Raw genomic sequence first — 16722 nt, forward strand, 5'->3', positions numbered from 1 at the left:
GATGGTAACTTGGATATGTTGAAGTGCCAGCGTAAATGACATATGTCACTCAGAAAAGGTTCACTGGAGACATTTTAATCTGAGGTCTGTTGGTTTGAATGAGTAGGCACCTGGACTCTTCAAGGAGACAAACCTAATGCATTTTTCAGTACTGTGTGACTTTATTATTACTTGGGTGACCTTACCATTACTTGGGGGAGTAACCTTTAATTTTTATATAATTTCAGACAGAAAATTACAAAAACAGTGCAAAGAATTCTCATTTATCCTTCACCCGGATTCACAAATTGTTGCTGGTTTGCCACATTTATTTTATGATTCATTCTCTCATTCTCCCTACTCTCATGCACACAGACGTTTTTCCTCTTGAACTGCATGCAAGTGAATTGCATGTTTCGTGCCCTTTTACCCCAGTGTACATCAGTGTATATTTTCTAAGGATAGGAGCGTTCTTTATATAACCAAAGTACAGCGGTCAAAATCAGGAAGCTTAACACTGACACAAGACTGTTCCTAATCTCCAGAACTCACACTTCACCAGTTAATCACAGTCATCTTTTTTGTGGCCTTTTTTTTTTCCCGCTTCTGTGGCCTTTCTGTTTCTTGACTCTGACATTTAGGGACATATAGGCCGGTGGAGGGCCGCCTCAGTTTGAGTTGCCTGAGGCTTCCTCGTGATTGGGCTCATGAATGCCTCCTTGGTGGTAACACCGCAGCAGTGCTGTCCTCCACTGGGCACGTGATGTCAGCTTGTCCTTTTACTGTGGATGTTACTGTGACCGCTCAGCTCACCAGATTTCTCCACTGTAAGGTTCTCTCCTTTATAATGAACAAGTAATTGTGGGGAAATAATTTGAAATTAGGGCTTCCCAGGTGGTGCCAGTGGTAAAAAAACTCACCTGCCAATGCAGGAGACATAAGAGATGCAGGTTTGACCCCTGGGTTGGGAAGATCCCCTGGAGGAGGGCATGGCAACCCACTCCAGTATTCTTGCCTGGAGAATCCCTGGGACAGAGGAGCCTGGTGGGCTACAGTCCATACGGTTGCAAAGAGGCTGACACGACTGAAGTGACTTAGCACGCACACGTGTGCACAATTTGAAATTATATAAAATTCTGTAACTCAACACCCTTTCAAACACTAGTTTTTGCACCTGTGTTTAAAACTCGGTTTCACTTTTAGCCATTGTGATTTTTCCTCTCACTGAAAGAGGTCAGATCTGCACTGGGTAACCATTTGGTGGGGGTGTTGTAGAAGGAATTTAAACATTTGTGGAATGGTGGTCTTGAATTTTAGGTTCCCTTGCAACTCTGAGATCCATTGTTTCAAGTAGAGAAGCTTTTTATAGTCTCCAAAAAATTGATGGTTAGTCCTTTGTTACTTTTCCCATCTGTAATGTTAATGAATATAAAAACAAATAATACATATATTTTAAAGTTGTGAAAAATCTAATGAAATAGTAGAGATTTTATTCTGAGTGAACTACTGACTTTGAACAGGATGTGATTGTTTGGGGGCCCACTTGGGAAAAAAGATTGCTGGTATATGTGTGTGTGTATATATATATATATATATATACCATGAGAATATTTCCCAGGCAAGAGTATGGGTAGTGATTTAGGAATAAAAAGGCAATGTGGGATGTGGCAGTTAGAATTGAACAGAATTAAACCTCTTATTCATTTGTTTTAAAAAATATACATACACTAATTTTTTTTTTTTTTTTTTTTTGAGTGAGTTTCAGGGATCTGACTGCTTACGAGTGCCTGAGGAGTTTTAGAAACCTGTAGACAAGGAGGAAATTGGAGTGGGGCAGAATACATAGAAGAAGGGGCTCAGATGAATGTATATGTTTGAACGGGAAGTAGTGTTGCTCTGGGTACATGTTGGGTGAGGAGGAGCCTTGGTATAGCTCCGCAGTACTTCGCATTCTTCACATTATCTTGTAGAGCATAACTTTCTTCTGTGGCAGGTGTTAAACACCATCCTTAGTGTACATTTGGGCTGCCCTTACTGGTATGATGGTCTTTGTAAGTCAGAAGTTCCCTGAGTTGCTGGAGGCCATCACCATTTATTTACCCGGCCCGGCCAGATGCCTAGAAGGGATCCTAGACGCCTCCTACACCTTTCAAGTCCAGATGATCCAGATGATTCTCTCTCATAACTATGCCTTAAATTAGTTTCTTATCTCTCTTGAGATCTAATACCTCCTCCTCAACTTAGGCTTCCATGTTTCAATCATGTTTCTCGATTATGGAAAAATAGCAGCCTTCTAACTGGTCTCCTGGCCTCTGGACTGACTTCTTGCTGCACCCCCTGCAAGGCTGCTCTGAGGCTCTCGGTTGCCACCAGAATAAAATTCTGTTTCATAGGGAGCCTTCATGATCTCATCTTTGTTTTCTGCCCGCCCTCCAGCTAATCGTTTAGTGTCTCTCTTTATTTCCTGAATGCCCTGGACTCTGTTACTGTGCTGCTGTTCGCTGTGCTAGAGATACCCTTTCCCCAGTCTTTACTACACTAACTCTTGTTTAGCTCATGAAACTTAGACCTGGTGTCACCGCTTTTTCAGCTGTGTCAGGCGCCCTTTCCTTTCACGCCCTTATCATGCTCTTAAGAATATTTTTGTAGTTGATCTTCTCTCTCCCTTTGAGGCGCTGAGCACGTCAGGGGTAGGGACCTCTTCTCATCTTTCTCTGGGTCCCTTGTGCCTGTTGTAGCACCTGGTGCTTAGTTACAGGTGCTCCTTAACTGACTATGGAAGAGATGCATAGGGCACAGCTCAGCAAAGGGGCAACTTCGGAGCAGTTAGAGCTTTTCAGTTAGGATGCGCTGCTTCCGAGGCAGTGGATGCCTGTATCTAGAAGTGTGGAAACATGGGTCGGGTATTCTTGACAAACTATTTGGCAAACTAGTTGCACACCTGGGATTTTGCAGATATTTTACTGTGAATAAAGTTGTAAATTTGAAAAAATATAGTTTTAAAATTGAAAAAAATGAATGTAACTCATAGTTTGAACATATAGCTAAGCCTATTTCACAGTTCATCTGTAGAAGGTATAAGAATTCTGAGGAAAGTACTAGTCATGTTATGACTTAAAATGTTTTATAGTAAAAAAGCAAAGCAGTGTCTGTGTGTGAAATCTAATGTCAGGTTTGACCTCCATTGCAACTCCTAGTTCCAGTTTTAGGTCATATTTTCTTTTGTGGTTTTAGCATAGTTGTTTAATTGAAGTTTGTTTATTTTAAAAATTAATCTTTTGAGTATTTTGTTTATGCATATGGTACAAAATGCGAAAGGCATAGGGGTGTGTAGTGAAAAATAAATCCCCTACCCCTTTCTAGTACCATCCCCAAGCATTTTAGCCACCTAACTCCCCTTCCATTGGCAGCCACTGTTGCCTGATTCTGATCTCCCCTTCTAAAGATAGTCTGTACATGGATAAGCATCTAGATATGTGTATGTATGTGTGTGTATATATATATTTTTGAAATGATAGTCATGCAAGGGGGCAGGAGAGACATGAGGAAGAGTTCTTCACCTGATCTTGTTAGCTCTGGAATGCAGTTAGGAACTTTCAGAAGGAGAGTCAAGGCTCCTCGGCTCCAACACTGTGCAATTATTGCTTTTTAAGAATTACCAGAAGATGAGATACTTGCTTCCAAAGATCTTCAGTCTTCTTGGTATGTCACTTCATTGTGGATATTTTAACATTATCGAAGGTTCTGATAATAGTGTTCTGCAGTGACTTTGTTTTATCTTGCCAAACAGATTGTGGTCTTCTCAGAGACTGGAGCTTTGTCTTACTCTTGACATTGTATCACGCTGCCTTAGAGAGTGGTTGGTAAATATAATGGGTTAATTGCATTTCCAGATGGGGTAAGAACTCTGGTGTTGCTTTTCTTTCACAGTCCCCTTACTGGTGGTTTTAACAGATAACAACTTGCTTCTGCATTCCAGAACATTCTCCAGTATCCAGGAAAAAAACTTGCAATTGCATCTGTTAAGTGTCAGATATTTTAGATAGCTGAAAGGCAAAAATATACCAAAAGGTAGCAGAATACTTACCCCACTCAGTCCCTATAAGCTGTTCTCTGGTTTCAGGAATTGATCATTGTCAGGAGGGTCTGCAGGGAACTTGTCCAGAGTTCCTACAGCAGCCCTGGGGGCCAGCCTGCTGTATCCCCTGCAGAGTGGGGTTTCTGTGAGAAAGGCAGCACTTGTGATAATTTCAGAGAAATTGAAAGGCTGTTGGGCTTCAGGCAAAGTGTACTCGCTTTAAATCTGTACTGGGTTCCAAGAGGAAGTGGCTTTACTTAGCAGCTGCCTATTTGCAATTACCATTTGTTTCCAAGTAAGGGAAGATTACAAAAAATGTTTATTTCTTAGCTTATTCAAATATTTATATTTTTTTCTTATTTCTTTTCTGAAGTATTTTGGCTCATTCTTTGTTCTGATAAACAACTGATTTTCAGATTTTCTTTGTTCCAGTAGATTATAAATGTTAGCTTTAGAGCAGATCTGTTTCTTCAAAGGATTATTGGCCAGTGAGAGTCTGTATAGATCGATGGCATGCCAAAATAGAAAAAACTGCCCTTTAATAATAAGCTGTTTCTAACCCCAGAAACTACAATTTAAAATTTTATATTCTGAAGATTCCTGAGGGAGAAGAGAACTGCTTTGGAATGCCTTTCATGTTCAGGCAGTCCCTCAAAAAGGGAGGCCACAGGGCAGGCGCCATGCTTTCACACTTATCTGTGTTCCAGGCTGCTGCTGGCCAAAGGGCTGGGCTTCTCAGAAATCCTGCTCAACCCCTTCACCACTTCTCCGAGTGCCTCTGATGCTACCCAGCTCCATTCACGAGCCCATTTCTCTACCTTCTGCCCTCACCCCCTGCCACACTGAGGCTCTCCAGTGCTGGTCTCGTCCCTGCCCTCAGACTACAATTAGGGCCTTTAACCTTGTTTGCAGCTCGCTCTGTCTACTGCCCCAGGGGTTCTGGTCCCTGGCTGGCTGTACCTCTGCCTGCAATTATTGAGACCTAGAGTAAAGGAGACAGCAAGTGTGGGGAAGCATAGTAAATTTGGTTTTCAATCTGCTATGTTTGAGAGCTGTAAGATTATTAGGCACATATGTCTAGTAAGTTATTGGGCACATGGGAGAGAATGAAGATGTAGGAGAGTGAGAGAGACGAGCTGATGATACAGGATCCCATTAGTGGTCTAGCGGGCTAAGGCTAGTGTGCTGAGAGAAGGGTTTATCATTTGGAGAGGAGAATAAATCTCTCCTTGGGAGTGGAGTGCAGAGGAAGAGTGCTCTAACAGATCTGCCTGGAAAGTGAAAAGTAAAGTCGCTCAGTCGTGTCCAACGCTTTTCGATCCCATGGACTGTGTCCTACCAGGCTCCCCCGTCCATGGGATTTTCCAGGCAAGAATACTGGAGTGGTTTGCCATTGCCTTCTCCAGGAGATCTTCCTGACCCAGGGATTGAACCTGGGTCTGCCACATTGTAGGCAGACGCTTTACCATCTGAGCCACCAAATCTGCCTGGAGCTGAAAAGAAAGGCAGAAAGTGGGGTGCCGGTTCTTGTGTGCCAGGTGAAGGGGACAGGAGCATTGTCTGAGAGGAGGAAAGTGGGGCGGGCAGCAGGTGGTGAAGCCCTGAGTCCCATGAGGTTTAGAGTGAGATGACTAGGGAGAAGGGGCTGAGTGGGGAAGGGACTACTGAGCAGGATTAATGGCCTACCCTGAACATGGGGATCATCGTTGTGTAAGAGCAGCTTTCTCTCTGGTCTGTGGTTTCCCCCGGCTGTGCTGGGTAGCAGGGGTGGTGTGAGAGGTGGTCAGCATTCTGACGGCAAAAAGACGGTGTTGGTAGCCAGTCTTCTCTGGGGCACAGTCTATGGAAAGTGAAACCAGGTCCCTGGATGGATAGGCTGGAGAATGGAAATAGCGTCACTGGCCATTACATCCCAGCTATGAGCACAGCCCTTGGTTTACAAATGTGCTTCATAAGTGTTGGTTGAATCAGAGTGTTGGAAACAAAGAACTGGTTTTGTAGAAATCAGAGGTTGTGATGGGATCTTTGATAGATTGGGATTTTTACATTTGTTTTGGTTATGGAGTACTTCTTCAGTACATAGGAATGCTGAATATTAATATCAAAGCCACCAGGAAGATGGCAGGAGACAAAGAGAGCCGAGTGCCACGGCCTCTGTAAAGTCCTTGTGTGACACTGGTGATGATGGCGTGAGAAATAGCCATTGTGAGTAGAAGCTGTGAGCTTCAGAGTACAGGGGCTTGTGCATGAGGAAGGGAAGTAGAGAAAGGACCTGAAGATCCTGAGGGAATGCTGACCCTGCTGTCTAGGCCCTGAGGGTTGAGGGTTACAGGGACCAAATGATTAGGAAAGCCAGGCTGGAGGAAAAGGCAGGGAAGACTCTTGTGAAGAGGCCGACAGTGTGAGAGTCTATTCAGTCTAGTGGGGTTCCCAAGATAGGGGACAATACAGAGGGCTGCAGGATTGCTCTTGGCAGGGCACAGGAAGGCTTGTGTCAGAATCTTGGCGGTCAGGAGCAGGCTGGCCAATATGAGGAAGTGCAGTGGGGCATAGCATGGCCACCCTGGAGTGACTGCTGATGCTACTGGGGTCTGCGTTTATCAGAGGGGACCTGTACCAGACTGACAGTTAGGTATTTCATTTAATTATTTTATTTGATCCTCAGCAGCAGCAGCATTTTATAAAACCTGAAGCTCGGGGAAAAGTTAGTAAATTATCTGATGGTCACACAGTCTCATGGTTCCAATCCAGTTCTTGCTGACTGTGCTGAATTTTTTTTTCAGGCAGTTACCTTTCATGTATTGCTTTGTTTAGAAATTGCATGGATATAGGAATATAGTCAAATGCATTTTCTTAATATTAGTAAGTATTGCTGGCAAGCCTGCTCATTCTTGGCCCACACTTGCTGGGCTATGGCTCTCTCACACCCCCTGGTGGCAGTGACTAAGTATTGCAGCATGCTAAAGTGAGCGGGAACACTTCTAACCAAGGAACCACCAAGTCACTGATGTGCAGCAGCGAGAGCATTTCCTTTGTTATGAACATGACACTTAACAAATACAACTTTTAACAATTGTTTGTATATCTATCTTAACTGTAAAGCAGTGCTTTAATGCTTGCATATCCCTATAGCGTTCTGGGTACACCTGAATGGCCCAGTACCCTGATGCTGGGAAAGAAGGCAGGAGGAGAAGGGGACAGCAGAGGACAAGATGGTCAGATGGCATCACTGACTCAAGGGACATGAGTTTGAGCAAGCTCTGGGGGATGGTGAAGGACAGGGAAGCCTGGCGTGCTGCAGTCCACAGGGTCACAAAGAGTCACACATGACTGAGCAACTGAACAACAGCAATACTGTTCTGGAACTTTCAAGTAAAGTGTGAAAAGGGGAACCAAGAGAGAGAGTTATAGTCATTGGATTGATCCCTTCTTATCTGTGGGTTAAACACCTCCTGACTCAGTCAGTGCCCAGGTGTCCATCCTTTCTCTTACAATCTGGGAGGTTACTCTTTTCCCTGTTTTCTTTCATCTTTGTTATGTCCTATTTGTTGGTTTTTTCCATTAGCGTGTACCACATTTGAGTATCTCCCATTGAAAAAAGAAAGATAGGCTTTGAAGTCTATTCTGCCATTACCTAATTATGTTCTTTCTAGTTAAGTTTCTTGAAGAATGGTTTCTTGAACCTCTTTCCTACTACGGTTTTCCTAACCCTCTGCCCTTTGGCTTCTGCCAATCCCAGCCTTCACTGGAAGGCCTGTGACCACTGAATGGGAGAGGGGTTCCCTTCTCATTGAATCCCAAGGACAGGACAAAGAATATCGGGAAATACAAGGCCTCGTTGAGGGTCTTGAAGATGGCATCCATTCTGAATTTCAGCTATTGCTTTGCAGTTTGAGCTGTTTCTTTCATGAACATCTTGCTAGCAAAAGGGGTGTGTTTGGTGTTGATATCGATTGATACTGATTGGTTCTATCAAGCCACCTATAGAGGCCAGGTATTGATAGAGAATATTGGTGTTCCAGAGACATTTTTCTAGTCATCTCTCTTCCTTTCTAAATTCTGAATCACTTGAGATCCAGAGGTTAGGTGGACATCCAAACATTAACTCTATTAGTGGTGAAAGCTGGACTAGAGAATGCAGCATAGATATTTTATGAGAAGTTTTTACTTTGGAATCTACTTGTGAGGTGAGTGGATCTACAGATCAGACCTTCGTCTGCCAGTCACATACAGGCCTTCAGAGCTTGGCTTTTATCAGCTAGAGAAGACATTGGTGACTAGTCATGGACTGTAAATTATACATCTCAACTCCCTGGCTCTTCATATCTCTCTGCCTCCCTAGGGCTTCTCTGTCGGTGACTGTGATCCTCAGCAGGATTTCTGACTCCTAGATGGCAGGTGGTTTAGGAGAGTGGTGGTACTGTTCCGGGCATGAGGTAGAGGGTGGCTTATTGGACTGGATTTTTATCCAATTGAAAATTCCCAGGAACAAATGAACAAGCATAACAAAACAGAAACAGAGTCCTAAACATAGAGAACAAGCAGGTGCTCACCAGAGGAGGGGTTGGGGGAAGAGATAGACGAGGGAAATTAAGAGGTGCAAACTTCCAGTTGCAAAATTATAAAGAATCAAGGGTATGAAATTTACATTGTGGAGGGTATAATCAATAACTAAATAATATTGTCTTTGTGGTGACATATCATAACTACTTATTGTGGTGATCATTTTGAAATGTATAGGAAAAAAATCACTGTTGTATAATAGGAACTAACATAGTGTTGTAGGTCAGTTATACTTCAAAAACAGACGTGCAAACAAACTCATAGAAAAAGAGATCAGATCAGATTTGGTTACCAGAGGAGGGGGACAGGAGAGGAATTGAATGAAAAGGTGCTACAGATTTCCAGTTATAAGATAGGGGTGCAGTGTACAACCTGATAAATGTAATCAACTGCTGTATGCTATGTATGAATGTTGAGAGAGTAAACCCTGAGTTCTCATCACAAGGAAAAATTTTTTTCTATTTCTTTAATTTTGTATCTATATGAGATGATAGATGTTCACTAAACCTATTGTGATAAGCATTTCATCATGTATGTAAGTCAAGTCATTATGCTGAAACCATTTTATACAGTGATATATGTCAATTAAATCTCAGTAAAACTGGAATAAATAAATAAAATACACCCCAAGGTAGTGATCTAATGAGTCATGTCAGAAGCAGCACAGTTCGGTGGGGAAACGTCTTAGACTCAGCAGATCTGGATTCTCACTCTGGCTGCTTTGCGTATGTTAAACTTCCCTGGCTTGGTGTCTTTGACTGTTAAAATACAGGAACATTCCTAAGACTGTTTCTGACAATTTGGACTTTAAAAAATAGAGCTAGATTATCTGTTAATGACCAAAATCAGTGTGGTCAAGCTATACTAAGCCCTGTCTGTTATCACAGGTCCAGTTTGTTTATTTCTCCATATTATAGGTTGAATATAAGTTGGGATTCCAAGTAGACAATTTTGTGGCTATGGACATGCCCCAGGTCAACATTTCTGCTCAGGGGGAAGTTCCACGCACTTTATCAGGTGAGTCTCAGTGACGGAGTTTAACATGCTGTTTTTAACTGTATCCCCTGTACCTGGAGAAGGGCGTGGCAACCCACTCCGGCATTCTTGCTTGGAGAATGTCATGAACAAAGGAGCCTAGCAGGCTACAGTCCATGGGCTCGCACAAGAATTGGATACGACTGAAGCAACCTAGCACGTACGCACACACCCATACCTTTAAAGAACATAGGTATAAGATGCATAAGTTCTTTAAAGTGATTACAAGTGATTTACAAGTGATTTTTGTAAATAAGGATTATTTGGATTTTTTAAACGGTTTCTTCTTCCCCATCTCCTCTGGAATCACGTGCGCTCGGCTCTTCCCTGTCTCCTTTTCTGCATTGTTGGCCCTGACCCGAGCCCCTTTGTCTGATACTGCCTTTCTTCCATTAGCTCCTGCACTGCAGCCTGGACAGTCACTTCCTCAGTGCCCCACCCTCATCTGTTGAGCACCTTCCAGATTCTCCAGCTGGTGTGCTGTGCTTAGCATCTCCCCCTGCCTGTCTGTCTAGCCTGTTGCTGGATCTTCCCCCGTGCTCCAGCAGTGCCAGGCTGCATGCGATTCTCAGAGCCAAGCCTTTGCCCATGCTGATCTCTATGTTTGGAACCATTTTTCCATCTTTCCTGCATCTGAATTTCTGTTCATATTAAATATTCTGCAAGACTCAAAGTCTTTACTCTTATTTTTCTGCCTCCTCTCCCTCCATTTGTTAACTCTTTCTATTCTTCCTGCCCTGTAAGATCTTTATTTAACTGTTTAAAATTGATCACATTATTTTGTAATTCATTGTCCTTGTCTGTGCCTGCTAGTCTGTGGCCACCTGAGGGCAGGAGCTGTCTACCCTTGGTGCCTAGCGTAACATCTGAACAGGATAGGTTCTCAAGAGTTGCCTGAGTAAATGATATGTATCATGTTTATACCAGTTTGTTTTGAGCGTCTTTTGAGAAGGGCTCCTGAAGATGTGAGATTTAAAGAAAATGAAAAGTTTTAAAACTTGAAAGTATAAGCCCCAGTGTTATGAAACTTTCTTAACTCACTGTTACCAGTAGCATACGTTAATCTAAGCCTTAAGAAAATATGAGAAGGCTGATTAATTTTTATGGGCTAATAAAGAAATTCAGAAATGCCCATTTGTTCATACGCTGATACAGATGGTAGAATGATGCATTCTAAATTTGTAGAAAGAGTCTTAAACTGAAAGATTGAAAAAAAAAAAAAAGCACCCAAGTCTGTTATCCCATTGCTGTGGTAATTGATTAAAACAGTTTCTGCTTAGAAAGTTTTTTTTTTTTTGATGCATAGGTGAGAATTTATTAGTTTCATTTATAGCTGTATATTTAATCTCTTCCTTAACAACAATACATAATTGCATTTTGGTGGTAAAACTGTCTTTCCTTTTTATCAAGTGAGTTTTGTTGTTACTGTTGTTGATTGTGCCTGGTAAGATATGGAGTTTGCCTCATGATCTTGTATCTTTACAATGTGGTAATAAGAGAATTTAGGAGACAAATTGGTGTATTAAAAATCATGAGCAAATTTGAAAATAATTCTCTTCCTTTGTCTTGATTTGTTCTTTAATGTCAACTTTTATAGTACTTTATACTTAAAGCTGTGTAGTCTAAAGATAAATTCTCTGAAAGTTTTTGCTTACTATTTTATGTAAATGTATTATTTTTTAGTTTTATTGCAACAGAAATACATTCTAAATTATGGGACATTAATGTTGATTTTTAGAAAATTTAAATATTTTTTCTTATTTATTTTTTTTTAACAGTGTTTCGGGTCGAGCTTTCCTGTACGGGCAAAGTAGATTCTGAGGTTATGATACTCATGCAGCTCAACTTGACAGTAAATTCTTCAAAAAACTTTACAGTCTTAAATTTTAAACGAAGGAAAATGTGCTATAAAAGTAAGAAATTTATTTACTAAAGTATGTTTTTTATATAGATGTGAGAAGATCAAAAATAGATTTTGTCGTCTTTTTACAGATTTGTGTTCCAATCTTGACTATAGTTGCAAGTAAGAAAAGGGAGCGTAACTGATGAAATTCTGAAATAATCACCGTGATAGCTTCTAGCTAGGAATCTCATTTAGGCCCCACTCAGTCCCTGCTTTCTCAAAATTTTTGTCAGAATTGGTAAGAATGTTTTCCTTTAGGAATGTGAAATAGCACCAATGGCCGAAGAGGTAAAGAAATTACAGCCTTTAGACAGGGGCCCCTGAGTAATGGGATGTTAACTATGTTTCCTTTATGAATTACTTTTATATAGAAACATTGCCCTGGACCCAGAAAAACATGTTAGAATTATAACTCTACCCTTGGTGGAGTACTGGAATAGGTTTCCTTTTATTAACCTAAGTTTCAGGTGTTTTTTTTTTCCCCCATCTATAAAATGGCATAATAACCTGTTTCAAGAGGTAGGTGGGTTGATTTTAGATTAATCTACTATCATGAAACTTAAAATTCTATATGTCGATATTTACTAATTGTCGGTAGTTTTTGGCTTTGAGTAATCCGTTACTCAAGAAATCGCAGCAGATATGAAAGAGCTTCAGCACACGAGTTCATAGAGCAAGAATTTTAGAATTCTCCCTAAAGGTTATCTAATCCAACCCACTCACTTAAGTTCCATAGAGACTAAAGTGACCTGAATTTACCCATCACAGTGGTGGAGCTGGTTAGTATGTAAGGTAGGAAAAAAAATACTAAAGAAAACTTGCTGAGTTTGGGTTTTGCTGAGTGACAACCATGTTCCAAGTGCTTTACAAACACATTAAACCCATTTAATGCTTTAGCAGCCTGATGCAGTAGCTTCTCTCATTATCTCCAGTTTCTGAGGAGGAAGCTGAGTCTCAGAGAGTCCGACCAACTTGCCAAGACAAGATAACTAAGGGGTGGAGCTGGGTTGCAAACCTGTGCTTTTGCTTCATTGTCAAACTGTCTCTTAACATACTTCCTAGTCAGGATTACTGCTGAGTGTTATGAGAACACCTGAGGCCAGCAGGTGTTCATTAGCCAGAATTAAAATGGCTAATGTCCAGATATGTGCCAGCAAAAAAGTGGTACTGCATTAGAATGGGCATTTTTTTTTTAGCTCTCATTTAATCTTTTAATTAAGAGTAAACAGTTGCTCTCTCTATATATTTTCCCCAGTTTTATTGAGAAATAATTGACACATATCACTGTAAAAGTTTAAGGTGACAGTATCATGGTTTGATTTTCATACATTGTGAAATCACAGTGTATGAAACTTATCACAATAAGTTTACATAGCCGCCATCATTTCATGTGGGCTTCCCCAGTGGCTCAGATGGTAAAGAATCTGCCTGCAATACAGGAGACCCAGGTTCAACCCCTGGGTCGGGAGGATCCCTGGAGAAGGAAATGGCAACCCACTCCAGTATCCTTGCTTGGAAAATCCCATGGACGGAGGAACCTGGCAGGCTACAGTCAATGGGGTTGCAGACACAACTGAGTGACTTCACTCCATCATTTCATGTAATGAACAATAGAGAAAGCAAAAAAAGAAAAAAAAATTTTCCATGTGATGAGAATTTAATAAATTAGGATTTACTCTCTCAACAACTCTCACATAATCATGCAGTTAACATATAACATATGCCATGCATACATTATATCTGTAGTAATTATCTTGTAACTGGAAGTTTGTACCATTTGACTACCTCTCTAGGTCCTCCTCTTTCCTCACACCCGGCCTCTGATAATATCAAATCTAATCTCTTCTCTTATGATTCAAAAAAACTTTAATTCTTGGATTCTGAAAATATAAGTGAGATCATGGAGTATCTCATAGTCTTTCTCTGTGTGACTTATTTCAGTTAGCATAAGGCCCTCAAAGTCTACCTGGATTGTTTCAAATGGTAGGATTTTCTTATTTTTTTATTTTATTGTGTGTGTATATTTTCACCACTTCTTTATCCAGAATAGACATTTTTGTAATGAAAAGTTAGCCCCATTTTAGCTTTAGTGTTTTGGTACATTTGTCAGTTCTTGCATATCCGGTTACACACTTCCTTTCATGTAATTTTAAAGCCAAAGTGGACTTTAGATACAGAGTGCAGAACAGATGGTTCCTGGTCCCTAGGGAGGTGGCGCTGCCTGTACAATGGCATTTCAACTGTTAGTGCTTAAAGGCAGAATGATGGCCAAGTGTGATGGAGTCTGTGGAGCACACCAGTGCTAGTACCCACTGAGGTTTAATGCTCAGCTGATACTCAGAATGATCTCATACCCTCTCCATTTTCTTTATTATGTACATGAAAACTAACCATTGATGTAGTTTTCTATTCTGTTTTTGACTTAAACTTAATATTGAACCAGTCTTTTTTTTGGTGGTTGTACTTCTGGCCACCCTAATCTTCCAGTTCACATTCATGATTCTTACTTTATTATGTGATCTTAATATATTTATTTATATGGTCTTCAAGCTTAGTACTGTTTGAAAAGTGTCTGCAACAGAAAAGGTGTGTACTGTATCGAATGTTAATTGGTGGTACTGGCAAGAAAAGTTTCCTTTATCATATGAGGATGGAAACTATTGGTTCAGACAAGTTTCATTACTCTGAAACTCCTCAGTGCCTTTACACTCTGCTAATGTGCACTGTTAGCCTCCACAGAGGTTATGGTTTGTAGGTTTTCATAGACTTCTTGACCACAGAAACCCTTTTTCAATGAGTAACTGTAATTGGCTAATATAGGCATACACTGTTGATTGATGAATATAGTAATGATTATCAGAATAGTAATGTAGCATTTATCATTTTGCAACAAATACCTTGTTACTTAGTTTAGGCAGTGTTCTTTTAGAATATAAAACTGTTAGAAAAAATTCAGAAAATTTAATTACAATATATAAGGATTTTCATGGAAAAGAACTTCTAAAGCATCTTTTATCTCCTTTTAAATTCAGAACTTGAAGAAGTAAAAACTTCAGCCTTGGACAAAAACACTAGCAGAACTATTTGTAAGTGTTACTGTATTTTTCCATCATTAGGGATGAAAAATAATTGATTGCAAATAGACTTGATTTCATGAAGCTTGGAGGTTTTGTGGTTTCCAATTTCCCAAAAGATTAAGTGATGCCATGCTATTTATTTAACTGATGTTTTGTAGAATGGTATATTTAGATGGAACTATTTTAATATTGAAAATTTTGTAAAGTAAAATTCTAAAAAACTTTTATAATCAAGAATTTATATCATCATTTCAGGTGGCCATAATTAAAGTATGAATATGAAATATGTGTAAGATCTTCGTCTGTTTAACAGAAAGTTAGAAAATCTAATTCATGGCCTGGATGCAGCTCTCAGCTAGTTTCATCCAGGCTAAAATACAAGCTGAAAGATCCACGTTGTTTAAACCTACAGAGCAGAAACGCAGCATAGGTTTTTATTTTTTGGTAATGGTTCCGTAAGATTGTATAACTTAGACTTCTTTTTCCTTTTCTGATATGGGTGCATTCTTAAGTCTTACTCTTCCTGAAGCCGTTTTAATAGCAGCATCTTAACATGTTGTTAGATTCTCTTTATGGAAGTAAACTAAAAACAACTGGGGCAGAGAAATTCAAAAATAGAGAAGTCAAGGGAATGTCTTGATAAACCCCCATGTGACCATCACCCTCCTTAGTAATCATCAACATTTGCCAGTCCTGTACTGTTGATTCCTTCGTCTTTCAGACAGGTGGGTAGGTAGGGAAGGGTAGAATTTTTTAAAGCACATTCTAGGCATCATGCCATTTCACCTATAAATGTTTCAGTGTAAAGAACTTTTTAAAAGCCATTAGTTACTGGAGAAGGAAATGGCAACCCACTCCAGTGTTCTTGCCTGGAGAATCCCAGGGACGGGGGAGCTTGATGGGCTGTCGTCTCTGGGGTCACACAGAGTCGGATGCGACTGAAGTGACTTAGCAGCAGCAGCAGCAGCAGTCAACAAGCCACAATCATCTAACACCTCTTGTATTTGATTTATCATGTGTAACAAAACTAACTCCCTAATGTCTTCTAGTAGCTAATCCATGCTCCCGTTAACCTGATTGTCTCAAAGCTGTCTGTGTGTAGTTTCTTCCCCGAATCAGGATCCAAATGAAGCAAACTTACACTGTATGTGGTTGACATGTATTATATTAATCAGAAACCACCCCTTTCCCTTCACTGTCATTTATTTGTTGAAGAACTTAACTCATTTGTCTCATAGAATTTTCTACATCTGCATTTTAATGGTGCCATTTAACGTGTTTTTCTCTCTTCTAAACTGGTAGTTAGATTTTGTACTTGGTTAAATTGAATAGTTCTGGATATTTCACAGCATACCATTTTTAAAGAGAAAATAATATGAGATTTATCTGCCTTTTAAAAATATTTCATTTGGATTTGTCTTTGAGAAGAAATTAAACTATTTTTTAAAATATCACTGCTCCCCAAGCTTACTTTTAAAATTCTGGTGATTTCATCCATTCCTTTTATGCTTAGGATTATTATTTCTGACAGGGAGAATAGAGTGTTGTATATCCTTGGTCTCTTCCTTGCTTCCTCTCTCCTCCCTTCCCTTTCTTTGTTTTCATCTACCTAACATTTACCAAGACGCTATGACACGCCAGGTGGTATGATTGAGGCAGAAGATTAAACCTTGAATGAAGCAGACTTTGTAAGCTCCCTCGGGCTTCTAATGCACCAGAGGAAATGGATAGGCAATAAGCAGTGATAACAATATCCTGTGGCAAGCTGTGGCATGGCAAGCACAAGGTGCTTTGGGACCCTGAGGAGAAGGGTATGTAATCTCCTGTGAGGAAATGTGGGGCAGCTTCCTGAGGAAAAATGGCGTCTCATCTGAGACCCGAAGGGTGACTAGGTGGTAGTAGGTAACATATCAATGAGGGGATGGGAACAGTGCATACACTAGTCTGGAATTAAAGGTGATCAGGCAGGGTGCATTTGGGCATGTGCCCAGCAGAGCAGCGTCCTCTCCTCTGCCCTGCAATGTGCTGAGATGGATGCTGCCAACATCAACCTTTGGAACCTTTCTTTCCCAGCCCTTCAAGATTGA

At 40.5% G+C, this 16722-nt stretch overlaps 1 protein-coding gene across 1 annotated transcript in view; it reads left to right on the forward strand.

Annotated features, from left to right (window-relative positions):
- RYK (receptor like tyrosine kinase) overlaps positions 1–16722 on the forward strand; it is a 184073-nt gene that overhangs the window by 103812 nt on the left and 63539 nt on the right. The window contains exons 7-9 of the mRNA XM_068969315.1: positions 9538–9637; positions 11434–11568; positions 14591–14644. Of these exons, the coding sequence (XP_068825416.1) occupies positions 9538–9637; positions 11434–11568; positions 14591–14644 (289 nt within the window). The remainder of the gene's footprint in view (positions 1–9537; positions 9638–11433; positions 11569–14590; positions 14645–16722) is intronic.

This window comes from Capricornis sumatraensis, chromosome 1 (assembly GCF_032405125.1).
Source record: "Capricornis sumatraensis isolate serow.1 chromosome 1, serow.2, whole genome shotgun sequence".
In the NCBI taxonomy this organism is placed as follows: Eukaryota; Metazoa; Chordata; class Mammalia; order Artiodactyla; family Bovidae; genus Capricornis; species Capricornis sumatraensis.